The 19,227-nt window shown below is 40.5% G+C and overlaps 1 protein-coding gene and 1 long non-coding RNA gene across 16 annotated transcripts in view; one reads left to right on the forward strand and one right to left on the reverse strand.

The window, feature by feature from the left end:
- The window catches only part of ADGRL2 (adhesion G protein-coupled receptor L2), a 162,922-nt gene that overhangs the window by 69,457 nt on the left and 74,238 nt on the right, over positions 1-19,227 (forward strand). Inside the window, exon 1 of one of the 15 annotated variants that reach the window (XM_075097993.1) lies at positions 16,279-16,367. The exons of the other annotated variants lie outside the window; for them this stretch is intronic. Within the exon in view, the coding sequence (XP_074954094.1) occupies positions 16,319-16,367 (49 nt within the window). The 5' untranslated portion in view covers positions 16,279-16,318. Of the gene's footprint in view, positions 1-16,278; positions 16,368-19,227 lie in introns of those variants that run through there. 15 annotated transcript variants of the gene reach the window in all.
- On the reverse strand, positions 10,760-18,988 carry LOC142059298 (uncharacterized). The gene is made up of 3 exons (XR_012661276.1): positions 16,502-18,988; positions 16,164-16,331; positions 10,760-14,643 (listed from the first exon to the last, which is right to left on the reverse strand). It is a non-coding gene; the product is annotated as an uncharacterized LOC142059298 (long non-coding RNA).

The following is a 19,227-nucleotide window of genomic DNA, read 5'->3' on the forward strand; positions in this document are numbered from 1 at the left end:
TAGCACCAGATGCTATCCTAATGTCTTTGTAAATGGATTTTACAGTTTAAATCAACACTATAAAACTTCCAAGTCAAAGAGATGTGTGCTTGTCCTTAAATGGGCAGCTATCACAGCAGTAATTTGCTTATGAGATGCTTTTCTTTCTGGAAGACTAGTCTGTCTCAGTTCCTATCAAAAATAAATCAATTTCCTGTGGAAACCGGCATAAATCTTCCAGATTGTTTCTTCGTGTCCTTACAGCATTTGTCGGAGTTGCTGTTAGCTATAGCTGGGTATTGTCTCCTGATGAATTGTAGCTGCGAATGAACAAAACAATATTAATCTGTTTTTGTTAATCCTATTTTGTAATTAAATGCATCTTTCATATAAATTCTGTTAAGATTTGAATGAAAGGGGATTTATGGAAACATGACTTGCTTTTTATAAGATAGTTTTAGGATTATGAAATCAACACTGGGAAAAAGAAAAGTTTGACTTGCTCACAGAGCAAAAGATTTGCTCTTTGTTATTCTTGCTTTGCTGGTGCTATGAAAAAAAAATAATAATAAGAGCATTCAAGCTGGGTTGCCTGTGGTTTAACTCTAATTCTATAGGCTGCACACTCTTTCTCCCCAAAATCCCCACAGCAAGTGACCTTGTCAAACAAAAGTGTGGAATAATGGGAGGCAGCCCAGGGACTGTGGCTCATTTACAAGCAGCTGTTTGCTACTGTCAGAACAAAGGCAAATCAAAGTTGCATTAACGGGGTATGACAGGCACAGTGAGCAACTGCCCAACAATGTTCATCCTCTTGTGTTGTTCTGGTTATAATATTGGTTTGCCTGAAGGAGAAAATGGTCATAAGGTCAAGTCAGACATGTATGTTTTCAAAAGCCTTTCAAAATTGCACACATTTTTCAGCTGATCAACTATTGATGCTTTTTAACAAAATCAGCATAATGGCAAATAAATGCATATTTATGCACGTGCCTGGCTTTTTGTATGAGAATTAGAGCCACACGGAGAATTAACAGTCATGTCTTCAGAGCAAGATAAGTTTGTAGTATCATCTGGCCTTCCCCCCTTGTCTGATTCAGCCAGTCCAAGAACGAAGTCAATTGTAGGTAATGTTGCTTTTGAATTCCTACGTGGCATCCAAGCACGTTTGGAGGATCACTTCTGCGCAGTTTTTGTAGTTTACTGCTTGACTAGAACTTTTTCTGCACCTTGCAAAACAGCACCAAATTGTCTGACCCTTTGGTAAAGAAGTGACATAAATGACATACGACCTTCCTTGAATTGCTATGAAAAGTGTACCCTGAATCCCAAGAAGCATCGTAAGCAAAGTCTACTTGACTCAGTTAAAGGCTGGTAATGTGTAGTTATTGGGAAAACCCAACACCAATGAAGAGCACAAGACATTTCTTATGGAGTAGTAGAAGTTTTTAGGCAAAAAGGGCCAGGATGCAGCATATGAGCGAGCAGTACTCACTAATCATGGCTTAATGGAGTACACAGGAGGTGAGTTTTAGCCATGTGAACGAGGCTGTTGCATAACTCGAGCCTGTACCACTCAACGCCAGTCTGTTGCCCAAAATCATTACGAATCAGATGTGCTGAGAGCATGTCTGAGAAAGGCTTGGGAAGAAAGGAAATTCAAATAGAAAGGACGGGAGAATTGCTGGATGTGAACTTTATAACAAGGCACATGATAGGCAGCACATTTCGCAGTGTTTATTGTACCTCACGTAGGGTGATAAAGGCTGAAGGCAGAGTGACTTTAACAGCCTCTGAAGTGCAGTATTCCCTGAGAAATACACAGTTTAAAGTCCCTTACTGCCATTATGAAATTTATAAATAAAAATAAGGGAAGCAGTAAGACTTACACATTTATTGGGCAAATGCATAGGGCTGCTACATCATTAATAACTGGTCAGAAAGATCTACTTGTTCCAAAAAAACAGGTGAGAAATGGTCTTTTATATTTAGCAAGTATTTTACCACCAGTGTAAATTCCTGAATTGCTTGATTATTTTTTGTTAGGGAGAAGGAGCCTAGGAAGAGGAAGAAGAGAAAAATGCTTTTAAAGTAAAATACGCTGCAGATTTAAGGCAACTGTGGAATTCATTTTAGTAACGGCATTTGACATCTGCTGTATTTCACAATTCAAGATATGATAAACTCTTTTAGAATTTAACAATCCGGAGTGCAGTTACATCATTTTCAGTCTAATTTGCAGTTTAGTTAGGTATGTTGAGATGGTAGAGATATGAATAATATGGTTAAAGGCCGGTTAAGATACGGCCAGTGTATCTCCTAACCTTTAAGACTGCGTGCTTGAATTCTAAACATTTAGGGTAAAACTTTCAAAAGTGCAGTGGCTTGCATGCATACAAAGTTGTACTGACAACATCTTTTAAAGTGCTAACATGAATGTGAATTTAATTTAATTTATTCTCACGAACTCGCAGTTCTAGCTGTATGTGTTATAGTATCATGTACAGGTGCCAGCCAAGATTACGGCTCCATTGAGCTCTACTCATCCAAAAAGTTCTATATTTATCAGCATGGAGAGCTTGTCGAGTTTCCTCTTTCACTGCCGTTATCAACTGTTTTGAAATATTCAGAACCTTAAGTGATATTGAAAGCTTACCCAGTGTCCAAAGCACATTGTGTATTTTGAAGTGAGAAATAGAACTGTACTTGTAAAAGTCTGCTTGCTTTTAGCTTAACACTCCAAATAGAAGAACACAATTTGCATAGGAAATTTGATAATACCAGTTTATTTCTTTGAAGGGTTCAGATTTCTTGTACTGTTCTATGTGTCACACAATGTGCAGCAGTTTTGTATCGTCACCTTAGAGTGACTGTATTTAACAGTAAATAAAGAAATGGAGATTTTGTTTTGTAGTGAATCAATCTGTTACACTCACATGACGATACCCTAAACTCCTTTCAGTTAATGGTCCTACTCTTGCTGGGAAAGGAGGACATTTTGTGCATTGCTTTGCTTGAATAGTGCTAACAGACTAGCAGATGGTCACTTTCCAACTGGTTTGCCTTGAAAAAAGAAATTAAAATATTATAGTGCCGGGGAGAGATGTTGTAATGTGTCCTTTTCAAATTAACAGGTCGTTTTTTCTACTGTTTTATGATTGTAAAATAGCTCAATGTCACATAAAAGGTTAAAAGCTGGAGTAAATGGCATCATGGGAAATTTGAAATAAATAGGGTCTCATATGGTTTATGGCTCTATACTTGAACACACAAGGAATATATTTCTTTCCTTGAAAAGGCTTTCTGTAAGAGCTTGCCACGTTAATATGAATTGTGGTCACAATAGATTCTATTTAAAGTAGTTTTAATTCACAAGGTCGTATATTTTTGTTTACTAATTTACTCCTTGCAAAGGCCACTTGTTCAAACTGTTTGCAAGCTGAAGAGAAAATGTGATATTTTCAGAAAAAAACTGAAGCCACAGATTCCAGTTCATTGAATTATTCTGCTGGCGTCTTAGTGGTTACTTTTCGTAAAGCACAGACCTTCAGAACTCATTAAGTACTAGATTCCAAACTGTCAGGTATTTCATATTAGTGCCAAATTTGTTTTTCTTGGTAAAACCGCTTCCACTATGATGTTCTGCGATGCCCTAGTTCCAGCAACCCTACTGAGCAAGACTTGAACAAATTTAGCTCTTGTGTCTGTCCCACTGGCTGGTTTATTGCTATGCAGGTGAAGAAAGGTGACGGGAAAGCCCTTGTAAAGCTTCTCACAAGCTACCTGGGTGAGATAACCCTTGTTTCTTCTTCTGATGCACTGTCAGCTGTGGCTGTTAGAGGGTTAGTGTCCAAAGGCTAAGAGGAGATGCTTAAAATTGAACTGTAAAAATTGGAGGTTTCTGATTTATAGGTCTGTAAAGTTGTCATGGCAATGGGAAATGTTTTGTCTTTCAAAACATTAGCAGCAGCAACCTTTACAATTATCAGTCCTGCGCAGCTAGGATGTTTTTACGTTGAATCTGATACCAAGAAAATTTTCATTTTTGTTTTGAATGAGGGATTGTGAACTGCATCTAATTCTATCAGGGACCTGGAGAGAAGAGTTGGGAAAGCAGAGAGCCACAGAGGCATTGTTCTGCACCCAGAGCTTGTTCCTCAGCATAAAGTTTGTGTGGTTTTCACAAAGTGGGATGCTGGGGCTTGCTGTTTTGGCGTTCGTTTTCAGTGTCATCCTGCTCTCCTAGAAAGAGGCCTATGGATAAATTGCCTGTGAATGAGCATCACAGCCAGTTTGTTTCAAAATGCCTTTAATTTTTTATTTCTATTTTGCTTCCTGTCATCTTTGCTTAATATAGTCGGTAATCTGTGAGGAAATACGGACCGAGTTGCCTGTATTTCTTAGTAGATGAATAGCAAAGGTAACTGCAGAAAGAGGCTATTCACATAGGTGATGAAGCCTGAAGATATAATTTCCCTAAAAGCTAGGTTAGGCCAATTAAAATTAATAACAATTTCTGATAACTACGGCAGGAGAGAGTTGTGGATATTTCTGCATGACACTGTACAGGGACATGTTAAAATTGCATTTGCGCTCAGGACTGTTTGGAAACTGCTTATCTATGGTTTAGTGGTACCATGCCTAACCTAACAGACTAAGATCTGGCTCAGCTCAGTGCTACCCTGCAGCACAGCTTTGGCCGGTTTGAGGTGCAGATGGTGAGCTGAAGTTAGCATGGGCAAGAGAGGCAGCATGACCACTGCTGCACCAAGTGGGCAAGCACAGACATAAAGAGATGGGACGCCCTTGGCTTCCACTGCTGCGGGACAAACTGCTTCCGTTTTGGTTTGTACCGTACGACTTACAAGTTGGTTTCAGATAAAGAACCCATAATGCCTTGCAAAAACTCGCTGCATAATAGTGACGTTTTATGAAGTTCAGGGATTAGCACTGTAGAAAATAAGAAGTTTGAAGGGTTTTGTTCAAAATTGCAGGAATCTAGGCAAAAAGGTGAAGACAAAAGGTGATGGAGAAAGACTGCTCAAAGAGAGAACGTGAAAGTTCTAAAGACTTGAGAAATCAGATTGACCGCCTGGAAAATTGTTCAGAGGAGAAATATCGGGTTGTTATGACTTCCAACCAACAGAAGAGACAGAGGTGTTTTTTTCCCAGTGGTTTATGACGGAGCAGGGTCTGGGTGATATTGAGCTCCTCTAGCACGTTGTGTCACTGGGAAAGCCAGTGACACCATTCTTTGAATCTCAAAGAATGTGAAACTCTTGCATGACAGAAATAGGTTGTCACAGAGATGTTTAGCCCTAAAGGTTCAAGAACACTGAAATTTAGCAAAAGACATAAAAATAAACTGGTTGCTGTCATTGTGCTTAGGAATCCAGACTAATTTTTCAAATAAGAGTAAAATAGTGGTAAGAGTGTGCTATAGTAAATTATCTGTAAATCAGCTAAAGGCCTTTTTTCTTCTGATGGATGCTACATGTGTATTTTGCAAATGAATGTGTTTATACCCAAATGGCACATTCATTTGCTTTTGTATTATCTGTTCTAATGGAAACCTTTGTTTGTCTTGTTCATTTTTTTTTTTAAGGTGATTGAGTTTTAGAGTGACACAGATATTAATATGCATTATTGTAATTGGCTGTAGTTAATCCGTAATTGTACCTTTTTAACTGGGATGGCAACTGCAGGGGCTTCAGTTTTTAAATTATGTAGGTATAATCCTTCCTATATGTGATTTAGGTTTTATAGTTGGAAGAGGTATTTGGATTAAGAACATTTTGAGGAAGCAGGAAGAGGCAGGAGTCCATTTTGGCCTGACTTATCTCATGATGCTCTGATCCTATCAACTGTTTTGGAACAAAGGTCAAGGATGAATTTGCCTGAGGTCTTTTAGCTACCAAACACCTACATGGTGCTTCCTGGGAAGAGGAAGATGGATGGGGTTTGGGTTGAGTTTGGAGGAGGGTTTATTTTGTTTTGAATGAGCCTGCTCTGCAACAAACATTTATTGCTTTTTATGCATCGCGTGTCTACGGATCTGTTGAACAAAGGGTTTTACCAACGTCCTTAGTTTATGTTGGAATAGTTGAATATTACAGCAGAAAAACTGTCGCGCCATATGTTTTCTTGAAATGCTTGGTTTATCTACCAACCAAAAAAAAAAAAAAAAAAAAAGACGATGACAGTTGCTAGAGTCAATAAAACTAAATAAATAGCTTTCTTTGAGTAGTGGCTGAACAGGCAGAAGAAAGTACTGTTAACGTGTTATACCCCTTTGAGTAACGGATGAAAAGAAATTTGTAAATGACAGTTACCCAAATGTGATGTTGTGATAAAGTTCAGGAATTGTATAGTGGGTATCCAGAGTGTCCCATTGAAACTTGGATCCTGAGCTGAATTTTTTGCATTCTTTAAGACCTGAAAGAGACAAAGATCACTGGAATGGCATACAGCAAAGGATTGAAATCACCAGGGTTTATCAGTCTTGTTACTTTTAACATATTTTGCTAAAATTAAATTTATAAAAATACATTAAAGAAGTGGGTTTTGATGGTTGTTTCTTGGAATAGGATTAGGAATTAAAAGAAGATTTATCCATTGGTAAAATAGCAAGGAGACAATCAACTAGTTGCAGCATTTTGAATAAGGATCAGTTGCAATTCTTCTTTTAGAAACCTTTCTGGTAGTCTTTTTCTCTCTGTAGTTCCTAAAGGGAGATTTACTTTTTTTTTCCTTCCCACAATCTTTCCCTGCCTCTGTGGATTTTCTTTGCTTGAAGTCAGCTGGGAACATAATGTACTTGCCCGTTGTTCCTCCTGTTTCCTTACTTTGAAGATACTTCCTCTAAAACCTGCTTCAGGATTTCTTGAAGGATGAGATAGAGACACTAATATAGCTTTTTCCCCTTTCTGGCCTTCCTGGTGTTGAAGTACTGGGAATTGCTTATGCTCAAAGTCTGCTGTGTGTCCAGTGGTGATGTGTGATTACACCAGAAACAGAAGGAAAAAACAAGTTTGGATATGTTTATAAAAGGTAATTATCATCGCAGAGGAAAAAGACAATGATGCAGTAAGCTATCTGAATGACTTGGCATGGAGTCAATTTTTAATCTATTTTGTTGTGCTTTTGAAAACATTTATTTTGTCTTGCACTTCCCTTTCCTTGTTCATCTCTTTCATAAGCATCTGACATGTCCACGGGTAAAATGAACGGCTGATTCCTGCTTCCAGGAGGGTGTGCTCAGGGGAGTAGGAGCACAGGGGAACTAGAAATTCCTGGGACTTGTGACAGGCCGAGGTAACCAGGCTCGAGATTTTAGCAACAGTAAATTAGAAATGCCTCTAGTAAACACAGCTGCTGAGACCTTCCAAGGCCACGATCAAGCCGGTCGGTCCCATTTCCAGTCTAGGAGTTGATGGCAGAGCACTGGAGCTCACTGGTTAATTACCGTCTGCAGACAGGAGGCGGATGGCGCTGAGTGCCGCCGTGGTGCGGCCCCGCTCAGGCGAGCTCACTGCGAGTTACAGGGTTGCCTGAGCGGAATAGAAAAGCTACTTTCTCAGTCTCTGACCAGAATGCATGATAAGGCTTGATGTCAAAAAGGGCAAGATTGGGCTCACAGCAATTATGGCAGAGGCATACTGGTTTCCTTGACAACCAGATTGAGGATTCTTTGTGATTTATTATTTACCACTTCAAACTCTCATTCTCTGATTTAATTAGGGAAAGGGATTTCCATAAGTCCCCTCCCTTCCAAATCTGAATACCCCCGCACTATTGTTACGACCAGCTACACCTCTCCCAGATTGATGTGGCTCTAAACCAGCTACAAATTAGGCTTGGCATTTAGCGTTTGGAATTTTAGGCAGGTCGCTCAGACAGCAGTTAACTGAAATTCAGTGGATATTATGTTGGGTGATGACTTGTTAATCTGTGCTTACTAGCAGGGATAATAGACATCTGCGCTCACTACCTCCCCTTCCACCCTCCCCAACCTCTCCCCCCCCCCACCCCCGTCTTTCAAAGGCAAGGGACCGCAACAAGTGACACTTCTCAGTTATCCTTAGAGCTATGGGAAAGATAAAATAGTACCTGCAAGTGGCAATCTCCCTTGCTTGGGCAATTCACATTATTTTCTCCTTGAAGGTTTTATTAGCAATACATCAGCAACTGTTGTGTAAACAAGGAGTGTATTTTAATACTTGGGAGGTTTTTTGCTACCGCCAGTTGGAAAGGTATTTGAAACAGAAATCCTCTCCTAAAATGTGGCTAAAGATGGGAAGTACAGTCAGTCTGCACTAACTTCACATGTATTCCAGATACGTATTTCCCACATTTATAAAGCAGTGACTGAATCATGATCTACAGGGCCTGTTCTAAATTTAGTAATTCAGAATGGAATTTTGAACACAATAATATATATAATAGAGATTTTTATTCAAATGTCGTTGGGAAATCTGTGTCATTATATATCAAGACTGAAATTGGGTCCTCCAAAGGGCATTTTTTCTTGAAGTACTTTCCTGGGTTGCATATTTTTTATTTTGTATTCAGCATGAGGTGTCTGCTGCATTTAATAAAATAAAATGAAGGTCATAGAAGATCACTAGTTTTCCCATAATGTGTCCCAGCAGATGGCTAGAAAAAGGTAGTGATTGAAAAGTGTTGAGGATCCTCCATGCAGACTACATAGAAAAATTGTGTCATTTTTTAATTATAGGGAGGAATTTTAGTTTTAATTGTTTTTATTGCACCAGATATATTCCTTCAGCTGTAACACCCCATTTTAATTTCAAATGTTCATACATGTTTTGTCATCTTTACCACAGGGAGTTCCTGAAGTGAGTCAATAGGTGTTGCTCTTTCCTTGGTGGGCCGAACGTGAAGCTCATTGAGTCAATGAAAAGACTTACAGTGACCTCAACACTCTTGTGCTCACTAATGCACCAGTGCCCCATTAGGCTGTTGAGGGGAACTGACTGCTGAAGATGATTCTTTAAAATGGAGTAGTCTAATGAAGCTCATTAATGCATTTTTCATTAGAACAAGAATATTGAGTGTCCAGGTTAAATTCTGAGGAATCTATCCTGCACTCATTGAGGTTAATGACAAAGCTCCCGATGACATTAGTCATGCTGGATGAGAACTTAATTGGGGTAATTAAGATTCTGCTTACCCAAAATCCCTATTATTTTCAAGTAGATAAAATATTACAAAATTACTACTATGAAGAATTGTAAAATGTTGGATCTCAACACATCCTTCAGAGATGACAGCATTTCAGCAGAAGATAATACTGTTACTGTATTTTGCATTTGATTCATAAAGTACCTGTGTAATCTTCTAGCAGCTTGTGTATGTGAAAACCATTGTAATGAAAAATAGGGTTCTCTTTGGTTTTGGAGTTCAAACATCATCTTTATTTTTTATTTAAATATGGCATGGCCATACATTGCTGAAACCCAGTAGGGATCTGGACTTCAAATTCAGCAGTGGCAGAGACGGAAAAGGCACTGCAGTTCTACCGTGGGATTGTATAAGTAGCGGAGAAGAGTTTCATTAAATACAGCTCGCTTCGCGGTAGCGCAGCCTAAATTGGCTGTTTGTACCAAAAGAATTGCAGCTTGCTTACTGAGTAGAACAGATAGGATATCCAGCTTTCGTGCCTTCCAGGGAGTCTAAAGCCTCTGTTATAAACGATTATGTCAGGATGCCTAATTTAAATAGTTACCCTAACACCTGCTCGTTCCTGCCTCCTTTGGACACCCCTAACCTTCTCCTTCCCTCCTTGGCATCCCCGGCAGATTAACAACTCCCTCCTCAATTATGCTGTCATAACGGCTGCTTTGATCACACTCTGAGCTCGCTCTGGAAATTATCTTGATTAATAAAACTCACTGCTGTAGAAGAAACAGCAATGTAAACGGATCGATGAGCGGAGGGACCCCGTGGGTGCGAGCAGAGGCCGGCAGTGGGCCGCGCAAGGCTGGCTTGGCTGCACCGGGACAGCGAGGAGGCAGCAGCCCTGCGGGACCCGCGGCTCCTGGGCAGCCCCCGTGCTCCCTCCCGACCCAGCGGTTAGATCAGGAGCAGTCCCCTCTGACTTGCAGAAGCCGTCCGCCTGTTTGTACACCTAAATAATGTATCAAGAGAACGTGGCGCTTTCGGTGGGAAAGTGTCGTTTTAGGTGGTGTGGAAAAAAGTGGAGCAATCAGATCTTTTATATGTCACAGCTGCCTCCTCCTGAAATGCTTGCTTTAGATATATAAGGAAAGAATTTTAAAAGAAAACTGTGACCTGGTGCGGTGAAGCACTATGTAAAATGCATTAATTAGTGAGGAAATTACCTTACCTTCCACACCTATAGTACCGGTGCAGCACTTCTGTCATGCTGGATAGTGAACTTACACTTGAGCACCTAATGATGACTTTTCCTGGTCTGGTGCGGAGCTTTCCTAGCCCTTTCCTTTATTATTGGTTGTATTAAGATCAATGAACGACTTTGGAAGCACAGTCTTTCAGTTATTAGATGTGTGCTTGTAATTAGAAGTAATGAGCAAATGCAAAGTTTTCCTTTCTGTGTTGTGTTACAGTGTGCATTCATCCCTTTTGTTACTTTCTAATGTAAATAGCATTAATTACGGAACTCCTGCCACATAATTATGGAAAATGGTTTACTTTCTGTCTTAGTACTCTGAGAGAGATTTCAGGGATCCTGATTTTTCATTTATTTCATTTGAGCACTCATTAGCTGGTTCTCTAAAAGCTGAGAGCAGTCTTGCATCCACATCGTGGCAGTTGAGGGGGGACACACAAATTCCAGGATGAAAAATCAGAATCCAAATTCAGAAGCCCTGAATTTGAGTCCAGGTGGAATTTAGCTATCCCGCCCCTCTATCTCCCTTGTCTTTCATGTTTGCAGTAAGGCATATGGATATTCAGTTCCTTTATACGCGACTAACAGCAGTTTGACAGGGTAGCAGAGGTGTATGTTTCCTTTATTTACTCTGGAAGTGGTAACTGTGTTGCTGTTCTTACTCCCTGCTGCCCAGGGAGCATGGTAGAACTGCGGATATTCCTTAGGACTTTTAAAATTACCTATTTATTTGTAAACAATTCAATAGTTTTCCTTTCTTCACGCAATTTATTATTCAGCAGATGCTCTCAAGTATCTACGTAGGATTATTCCATGATTCCCAGGATGCGCCAGAACCTTAAGTACATTGTAAAAACTACGTACGGTATATCCCTCTCCTCTCTATAATAGTCTTTTAGAAATCCACAAATACTTCATGGAAGGTAAGGTCAGGACGACAGCCTTTCACTCTGACAGGCATTTTCCGAGATTGCTTGCTACTCTTGTCTCATATCTATTTGTGGGAATATTTGAAGTGACGGCACATTTACCTTAAAGTACATTTATCACATTGCTCTTCTCCTTGTTTTCAAAAGGTATGACTGTGTATTTTGGTTTAGAGGTTTCATCTGCAGGATCTTGAGCCTTTATGTTTCCAAGGGTTCTTCTTTCTACTCCCGCATCCTCAGACACGTTTGGAAAGCTATACTGAATGTAAAGGGGACTTGCTCTGCTATTTGCATACTCACAAGCACTCTTTAAGTGGCTTGACTGTCATTAAAATTAACCACATAGTTTTTCCACTGTAAATTATACTGTGACAGTTGACTCCACCCCATCATTTTATGGAAACACAAGAGAGTATATGAACTCTTACATTGTTGCTTGATTCAATTTCTAATGTATATATAATTCTGTTTTTAAACAAGAAAACACCCTCTTTGTAATTTTACAACTGCGATCTCAAGTATTATCATGTGGTAGCAATCATACAATATTTCTAATTAAATTTGTGACAATCTTTTAGCACTAAGCCTGTATTTGGTATTTGGCTTTTTAATAAAATGAGCCAGAATTATCAGAGTCCAATTTCTACATTTTAGTGAGATTAAATGTTTTGCTTTCTTAAACAGGTTAGGGCATAATGTACTTAGGGAGGCGATGTACACAGAACCCCAAGGCTTATTATTGGCAACCAACCTGTCACCTGCTCGAGTGATTTAACTTTCACCGGGGCACGTAGTCCCAAGGAAATGGTACATCTCTGCATGGTTTCTACCAACCTCTGAGGTGACAAAGCTTTAGGTTTCTTAAAGATGGGAAGAAAAGCACATTTCTTTTGTCAGCCATTGACTCTGAATACTGCTGATGCAAATCATACGGCCTCTCTTCCGTTTCCCCTGCCCCTCCTCAACGCATGGCTTCCAATCAAAAATGATTGAGATAACTGGAAACATAAATTGTTGTCAAAATACATTTTTATAGAAAATAAAAGAATATTTATTTTTATTCTGCTACCAGCATCCCGTGCAGAGGAAATAATTCAACAGGAAATCCTGTTGACACAACTTTTCTGACACATCAGCCTTTGTGTGTCTTACCTCCCTATTTCAGAGGTTGTTTCTGATTCAGAAGCTTCTCCTTCCTGACAGGTGGTGTGCTCAGAGAGTTCACAGTTGGTAAACTGGAGATAACCTCCAGGAGGGGGATTTACAAAGACCATGGGACTTATTTGCCTTGAGAAATTTTGAAGATGCAATGTATTTAATGGCAAGAAAGAAAGGGTAGAGTGCTTTCTGTGAGCTGGCAGAGGATCAAGTGTGTGTGATGTGAAGGAAAAAAGGAAGGAGATTCTTGCAGCCTGAGAACAGACATCTGGCTGGCAAAAGAAAAGAAATATCATTGACAGATGAATACTCTTTCAAACTGGGATAATTTTAGATCAAGAGGGCAAAGTTTTGCTCTCGTGCATACAGCTCCCACTGAAAGCGATGGGGAAGGTGCATGCAGATGAGAAGAAAATTTGGTTCTGAGTGAGAACTGAACAACACGCATATTTTTACACTAGATATTTAGACTTTCATGTTTAGATCACATGGTTTCCATCTGCCATATGTAGGCATTGCTAAAATGCTGCCAGGAACCAGGCTCTGGTTTGGTGACTTTCATTAAAGGAATTAGTGGTTTCTATCCAGTTTCAGCGTGGCTGGATTCAAAGTGCAGAAGCCCATTTTCACAGTTTAGCATTAATTAGCACTCTTGTGGCAGCCTCAGCAGGGAGGTGAAGGATTAAATGGGCATGAAGACCAAACTATCTCTTTTCCCATAGTGGTGATTCCTTCAAAATAGGGTTGAGGCATGATGGGCTAATGTGGGGATGCGTGCACGGCTGCTGTCTGGGTTGTTCTTGTTCTGGATGACTGAAGGACTTCGGTCTGCAGGTCTGCCAATGTAGCTAATTTCTCTCCTGCTATTTAAAAAAAAACCCCAACAACCCACAACAAAACCCAACAAAAACACGATCAAAAATACCCCTTAATTCGGCTACCTTGGAAAGACGTGTTCTCACCCTTCTGAATGAGGAGTGAGAGCTCTTTAGGAGAATTTAAATGAGGTCCTTGCCAGCCGTACGCAGGAAGGATCAACGCTGTTACATTAAAAGGCAGGGATGCTGCTGCTCCCTTTAGGTTTTGCTGAATCATTCAACAAGGTGCAGAAAGCAGGTAAGCCCTGACTCTTTTTTTGCTGAAGAGAGCCTCACAGGGATGTTTTTGAGAATTGCATGGAGACTGGAAAAAGTAAAAGGAAAATCGTAATAAGTTTCAGTGAACCTGGAAGGCAGGACCTGTCCTGGTGTGAGTCAGAGGGCGTAACTCAGGCTTCTGTCCTGAATTTCATTAGTCAGACAAACCTTGCTTTATGTTTATGTACACTGAATATTAAGTATATAATTACAGAAGATTACTTACTGTTGTAATTCTGCTGCTTCCACTGAATCTGGAAAGAACACTAATGTTTGACAAAGATTTTTGAAATCCTAAAATTTTTGAAGACTAAATCACAATGTAATAAAATGCAAAAACTATTACTAAAAAGCCACCATTAGTTACTTAATATTTCTAAAAGCTTTTTTTAAATAGCATTTCGTATTTCTGTTTTGTAAAAGACAGGCTTCCAGATTTCAGCCAAGTAAATAAAAGATGAAACGGTATGTCTGAGAAACTGAAGTCTAGAAACCAGTGTTAAAAATCACCCCTCAGAGCTAATTTATTCAATGAAATAGTTGCCTTGCTTCAGTGTAATTTATGTGCACATTTAAATGGTCAAGTCTGTTCTTAAGGACTTCGGGCCTCTTTTTTGAGGTTCAAATAATGAACATACCTTCATGTACCTTGTTTTGAGTTAATCCCATTTTTATGAATGACTTAAAAAAATGAGGAAGATGTTTCTTACTAGAAAACAATTTCCTTCACTAAATAATCCCTTTTCTCTAGATGTCCCCTCCTCCCAGCATCTTAAATGAAAACAATCAGTATGTACTTAAAATTGCAAAGAATACAGCTGTAGGAGAATATTTTTGAAATGATCGCTTCCTGCCTAATTTTACCCCGACTGAACAGTGGGGTTTTGTCTGCCGGGCTGTGGCGCGGGCTGGCTGCGCGCTGGTTGCTGGGTTTCCCTGAAAGAAGAGCTGAGTGCTGTGAACTCCAGACTTCTGTGCAGTATCAGAAGCTCTTACTGTGCCAATGTAATCTTTTAATAGACGTGCTTGCCAGAATGACTTTTTTTTCCTGCAAAGATAGAATTAGAAAGCACAGTTGTCATTTAAATTGCCTCTATCTTTCTAGTAGTTGGTAGTGATCTGTTGACCAGGATTGGGTAATTTAAAAGCTGTTTAACAAAATAACATGCTTGTCTGTGTGAAATATATACGGCGCTGAGAGACAGGAAGAAAAGTCTCCCTTGACAGAGTTTGTGGGATTCTTTAGAAACTGCAGGATGCTGAGGATTTTCTGTGGAATTATAAAAGCTTTGCGGAGCCCATGTTGCGTATTTGCATGATTTTCAGATGGCGAAGTATGTTCAGCTGTCTCTGCGCACCCTCCGCGCGTGCACGTACACACTTCGCTGGGAGAGGGAGAGGATTCTCGGCACAGTTTGCGTCGGGCTCTGCATTTGTTGAGCACATATTATTGAAATGCTGCCCAAGATGCATCACTTCGTCTTGTGCAGAGCTTGAATCATCATGTTGCATGATTTGGTAAAATAAAAGAGATTGTGAAAGAGACAACTGTAAACATTCTGTTTGAAAAGATGTGCTCTTTTCAAAAGACCTTTCTGTTAGAGCTAAATAGCACAAGAAGCACTATTTCCTTGCTCGCAGAGGCATATATATTTATTTCTCAAAGATTTGTTTTGGATTCTCAGTTCTTCCAGTATCTGCATTCTTTGAAATAATTTTGTTTTTCCATGTTGACTTTCTCTGCGCTTTAAGTTTTAATCAAAGGTTCCTTGCTTCTGATGTCGAGGAGTACTGATGTTAGCCTGTTTACATTCCACTATTTTTCTTCTGTATGGGGTGAACATTCAAATGTGGTGGTGCCTTTTTGCTTTTATCTACCAAACTTAGCGCACCCTCTTATTATTGACAGCTCAAAAAGATGGTATGCTAGTGGGCTGGATGCTGTGAATTATTAACTTCTCCTTGCACTTTGACAAATTTAGGTTATCTTTCTACAGACAAATCAATTCTTATGAAGGAACCAAGACCCGAAATAAGGCATTGCAAACTTACATAAAACTATTTTTAGCCAAATATGAATTTAATGTATTTCTGAAGCACGTTTCTGAGAATCATTTCTTTCATAGGACTTGTATTTTTTCATTTCATAGAAAGTAGAAGAGAAAAATTTGTGTTCGTGATGTTTCATTTAGATTTTTTTCTCAGCGCGTTTTTCTATATGGATTGATCAACAAAGCATTACAAAATGTATATCACCACCGAAAATCCCCTCTACCTTTTTATTTTCCTTAGAAATGTAATTTTGCAAAAGCAGTTTATTTTGTTCTTTCAATCAAGAGCCTGCACTCTGCTAATTTGTGAGCAGATAAAACGTGCAGGAAACATATGTTTACCAGGAAGCTTTTCTATAATCAAAACGGTCAGCAGAACAGAAATCACGCTCTTTTCTCATTAGGTATTAATCTTCCTCAATTTGAAAAAAAACCACGCACACCCAGCACTGATTAATATATACAAACGCAAATGAATCACAGACAGCATATGCTGCATTTGGTAGTAGACGCTTACTTGAGTTAATGTTTAGGTTGTGCTGGAAGTCCCAGCCCTGGCACCAGCAAGGTCTTTGCAGTCGGGCAGCGCTGTGCGTTCTTGGGCGGCAGACAGCAGGAGCCGTGTCATCCATGGCACAGTTTGCCTTGAAGCAATTAGCAGGAAGATGAGGAATGTTGATTTCAGCTGCAAGTGGAGAGCCAAACAAGAGGTTTAGGCAAGGTACAGTAAGGCGGGCAGCAGGTTGAACACACGTTGGTTAGAAAATACAGTATTGAAAATATTCCCGAGGAATTGCATTGGAGATGCAAAGTTACCAGTGGCAACAGTAATTATTGACAGAGCCACATACTTACGTCTAAAAAGCTCTGGAATGATGCAGAAGCAGGCAATAGCATTCAGATGCCGGTCGTTCAAACTTCCATCCTGTGGCAGCGCATCTGTTTATCGGGAATTATCTCCTGAATGCAAATGAATTTCAGTCCTAAGTCATTGCACCTGTTGCCAAGAGGTATTTATTCCAATCACTTGCCTAAAGCGCAGGGAGTTATTGCCTGACATTTTATAGCTCAAAAAAAAGCTGTCGTTTCAAAATCATTTGTTCAGAGAGGAGAAAATGGAGCAAAACAGTTCATTTTACCCTAAGCACTGCTATTTGGCAGTATTCACATTTGCACGGCACAAAGCTGCAATATTGATTTTTCGCTCACAGGGCCTCCCACTAGTTCTTTCTTTGATTGTCAGGGCTGCAAGATGGATTGAATTACACTTTGCTTGTTGATATGCTTATTTTTTCTTTGTTGATAGGAAAAGATTACAAATAAAGCTTCAGAATAAAGATCACAGCATCTTTGTTAGAGGACTTTAAATTTATTTTATTCAGTTAAAATCCTTTCTGTGCCAGAGAGATTCCTTAGAGCAGTCTCCCCACCTAACATGTGCTGCGTTGTTTTGCTTTATTGCTTGCTGCTTTTACAATGTAACACCTACATTGCAATCTCAGGTGTGTCCTGTGTTGCCTGTGAGGTGATCTAGCATTGCTCTAGTATTTTTAATGTTTGTCCTAATACAGAACTTCTCATGGATGCCTGCAGGGGGAAAAAATGCAGGATAAAACACATTCATAGTACTTATAGCAGTTGCCATAGAAGATGAAATAAGGTTTGCAGGCAGCTGATCTCTGTAACAAACTGCCGAGGTCTTGTATTTGGATTGAAGGTATTTCCTAGCAGAAGCGGAGGCTGTGCCGCGGCACCTGCAGAAAGGGTTCAGCACTTGCCACAGGTGGCTCGGGGTGGGTTTGTCAGCCCGGGCCCCAGCGCAGTCCATACGCCTGGCCCACTGCCGCACAGCACGCGTAGCCACCGACACCTCAGCGGCTGTGCCCTACGCACCCCTCCCCGCTCTGCCCGTCTGCAGAAATCCCCTTTGGACGGCCGAAGCCGCCGTTCCCCTCCTTGCTGGTGAAAACCCAACGGCGGGGCCGTGCATCCGTGTGACAGCACGCGTGGGGCTCCCGTGGGAGGCAGGCGGGGAGGGAGGGGACGGCCAGCCTCCCCAGCCGGGCCGTGGCAGTGCCGCGCGCCAGGGAAGCCCTGCTGAGTGCCGGAGCTACAGGCACCCTTGCCGCCAGCTGGGGGGATGAGCTTTATGTGGATGGCATTAAATTTAACAGGAGCAGTAGGATGCAGGAATGGCAGTCACTAGCAGCATTATATTTGGTCCCACCGCGGCTGTCGTGATGGTAATTAATCAAGGGAGCTGCTGTACGCGTGTGTGGTGGGGGTTTTGCACGTACCCCTCTCTGTGCCCATTTCACACCCTCACTGAGCCGTGAGCAGCTTCTGTCTTCATTGTATTAATTTGCTGCATGGGAGGAACATACAGGGTGTTAATGTGATGGATTTGTGTTTTAGCTCTTTCCAGCTTTCAGCTCATGATACTTCAGCAAGCCTCTAATAATATTGTTTGCTGTTGTGCATGGTATGTGTAGCCAAACTGACGGCCAGGAGTGAATTTGTGATGGAATTGCGGTGCTTTCTACAGCAATATGGCTTCTTCCCTTATTGACAAATACCCAAACATACTGGCAGAGTAATGGTACCCATTTCACGTAGGATATGTAATGTAAAGGCAGACCTAGTTGCCTGGCCTTCCCCTTCCCCTTGTGCCGGGGTGAATTCCCACCCAGGCAAGGAGCTGGTCCTCTGAGACCTCAGCGGTTCTTCTGCAGTGGAGAGAAGCTAGAGTCGGACCGGCCCCTTGCATTAGTTTACGACACAAGTCGGACAAGGCAGGGACGTGCATGTAGAGGAGGGGCGGACGGGAAGAGGGGCTCTGCCTGCCAGGGAGCCGCATCCTGGCACTGGCGTGATTGTTATCAGCCGCTCTTTTTTGCAGTCCTAACAGATAATCATCTTCATACACTAGGAGTTTTAATCCACAGATCATTAATTCATAGGAAAAGTGACAGCCTCTGGTTCGTGTGAAAATCTACTATCAAGGGGTTATCTCAAGTTGTTCTTGATCTTTTTAGATCCTTGCTTCCTTGCCTCTTCTAACGCATCATACTTTTTAAGAAAAGTTTATTTTCTTTGCCTTCAAAACACCATAGAGCTCCAGCTTTCCGTACTTACTAGCTGTTTCTCTTTGCTGTCACAGCTTGTCTCCAGCAGCCTGCGCTGAAATATTAATGGCCTTGTGCTACTGTACTAGGATGATTTAAAAAAAAAAAAAATATAAAAAAATCTGTGATTCTGCTGAAAATTGAGAAAGGATTTACTAGTTTAAAGAAATAGGTATTTAACACTATCTCACGTTACCCAGCTTGTCTTCCAAAAGACAGAAAGGCACACATTTTGTAAGAAAAGGAAATATTCTGTTTAATAGTAAGACACTAGCAGCTGCATACAAGAAAGTGTAGTATACAGCTACAGACTTTTTTGATACAATGTAATTTTTGCATAAAGGAATGCCTGTAAAAGACACAACATATCATGAATATCTGGACCATTTTTTTTATTTCTAAAGCGTTTCATACTCTTTTATTACTTTTAGAGAAGTTACCTATTTTTACAAATTC

Source organism: Phalacrocorax aristotelis, chromosome 6 (genome assembly GCF_949628215.1).
Source record: "Phalacrocorax aristotelis chromosome 6, bGulAri2.1, whole genome shotgun sequence".
NCBI lineage: Eukaryota > Metazoa > Chordata > Aves > Suliformes > Phalacrocoracidae > Phalacrocorax > Phalacrocorax aristotelis.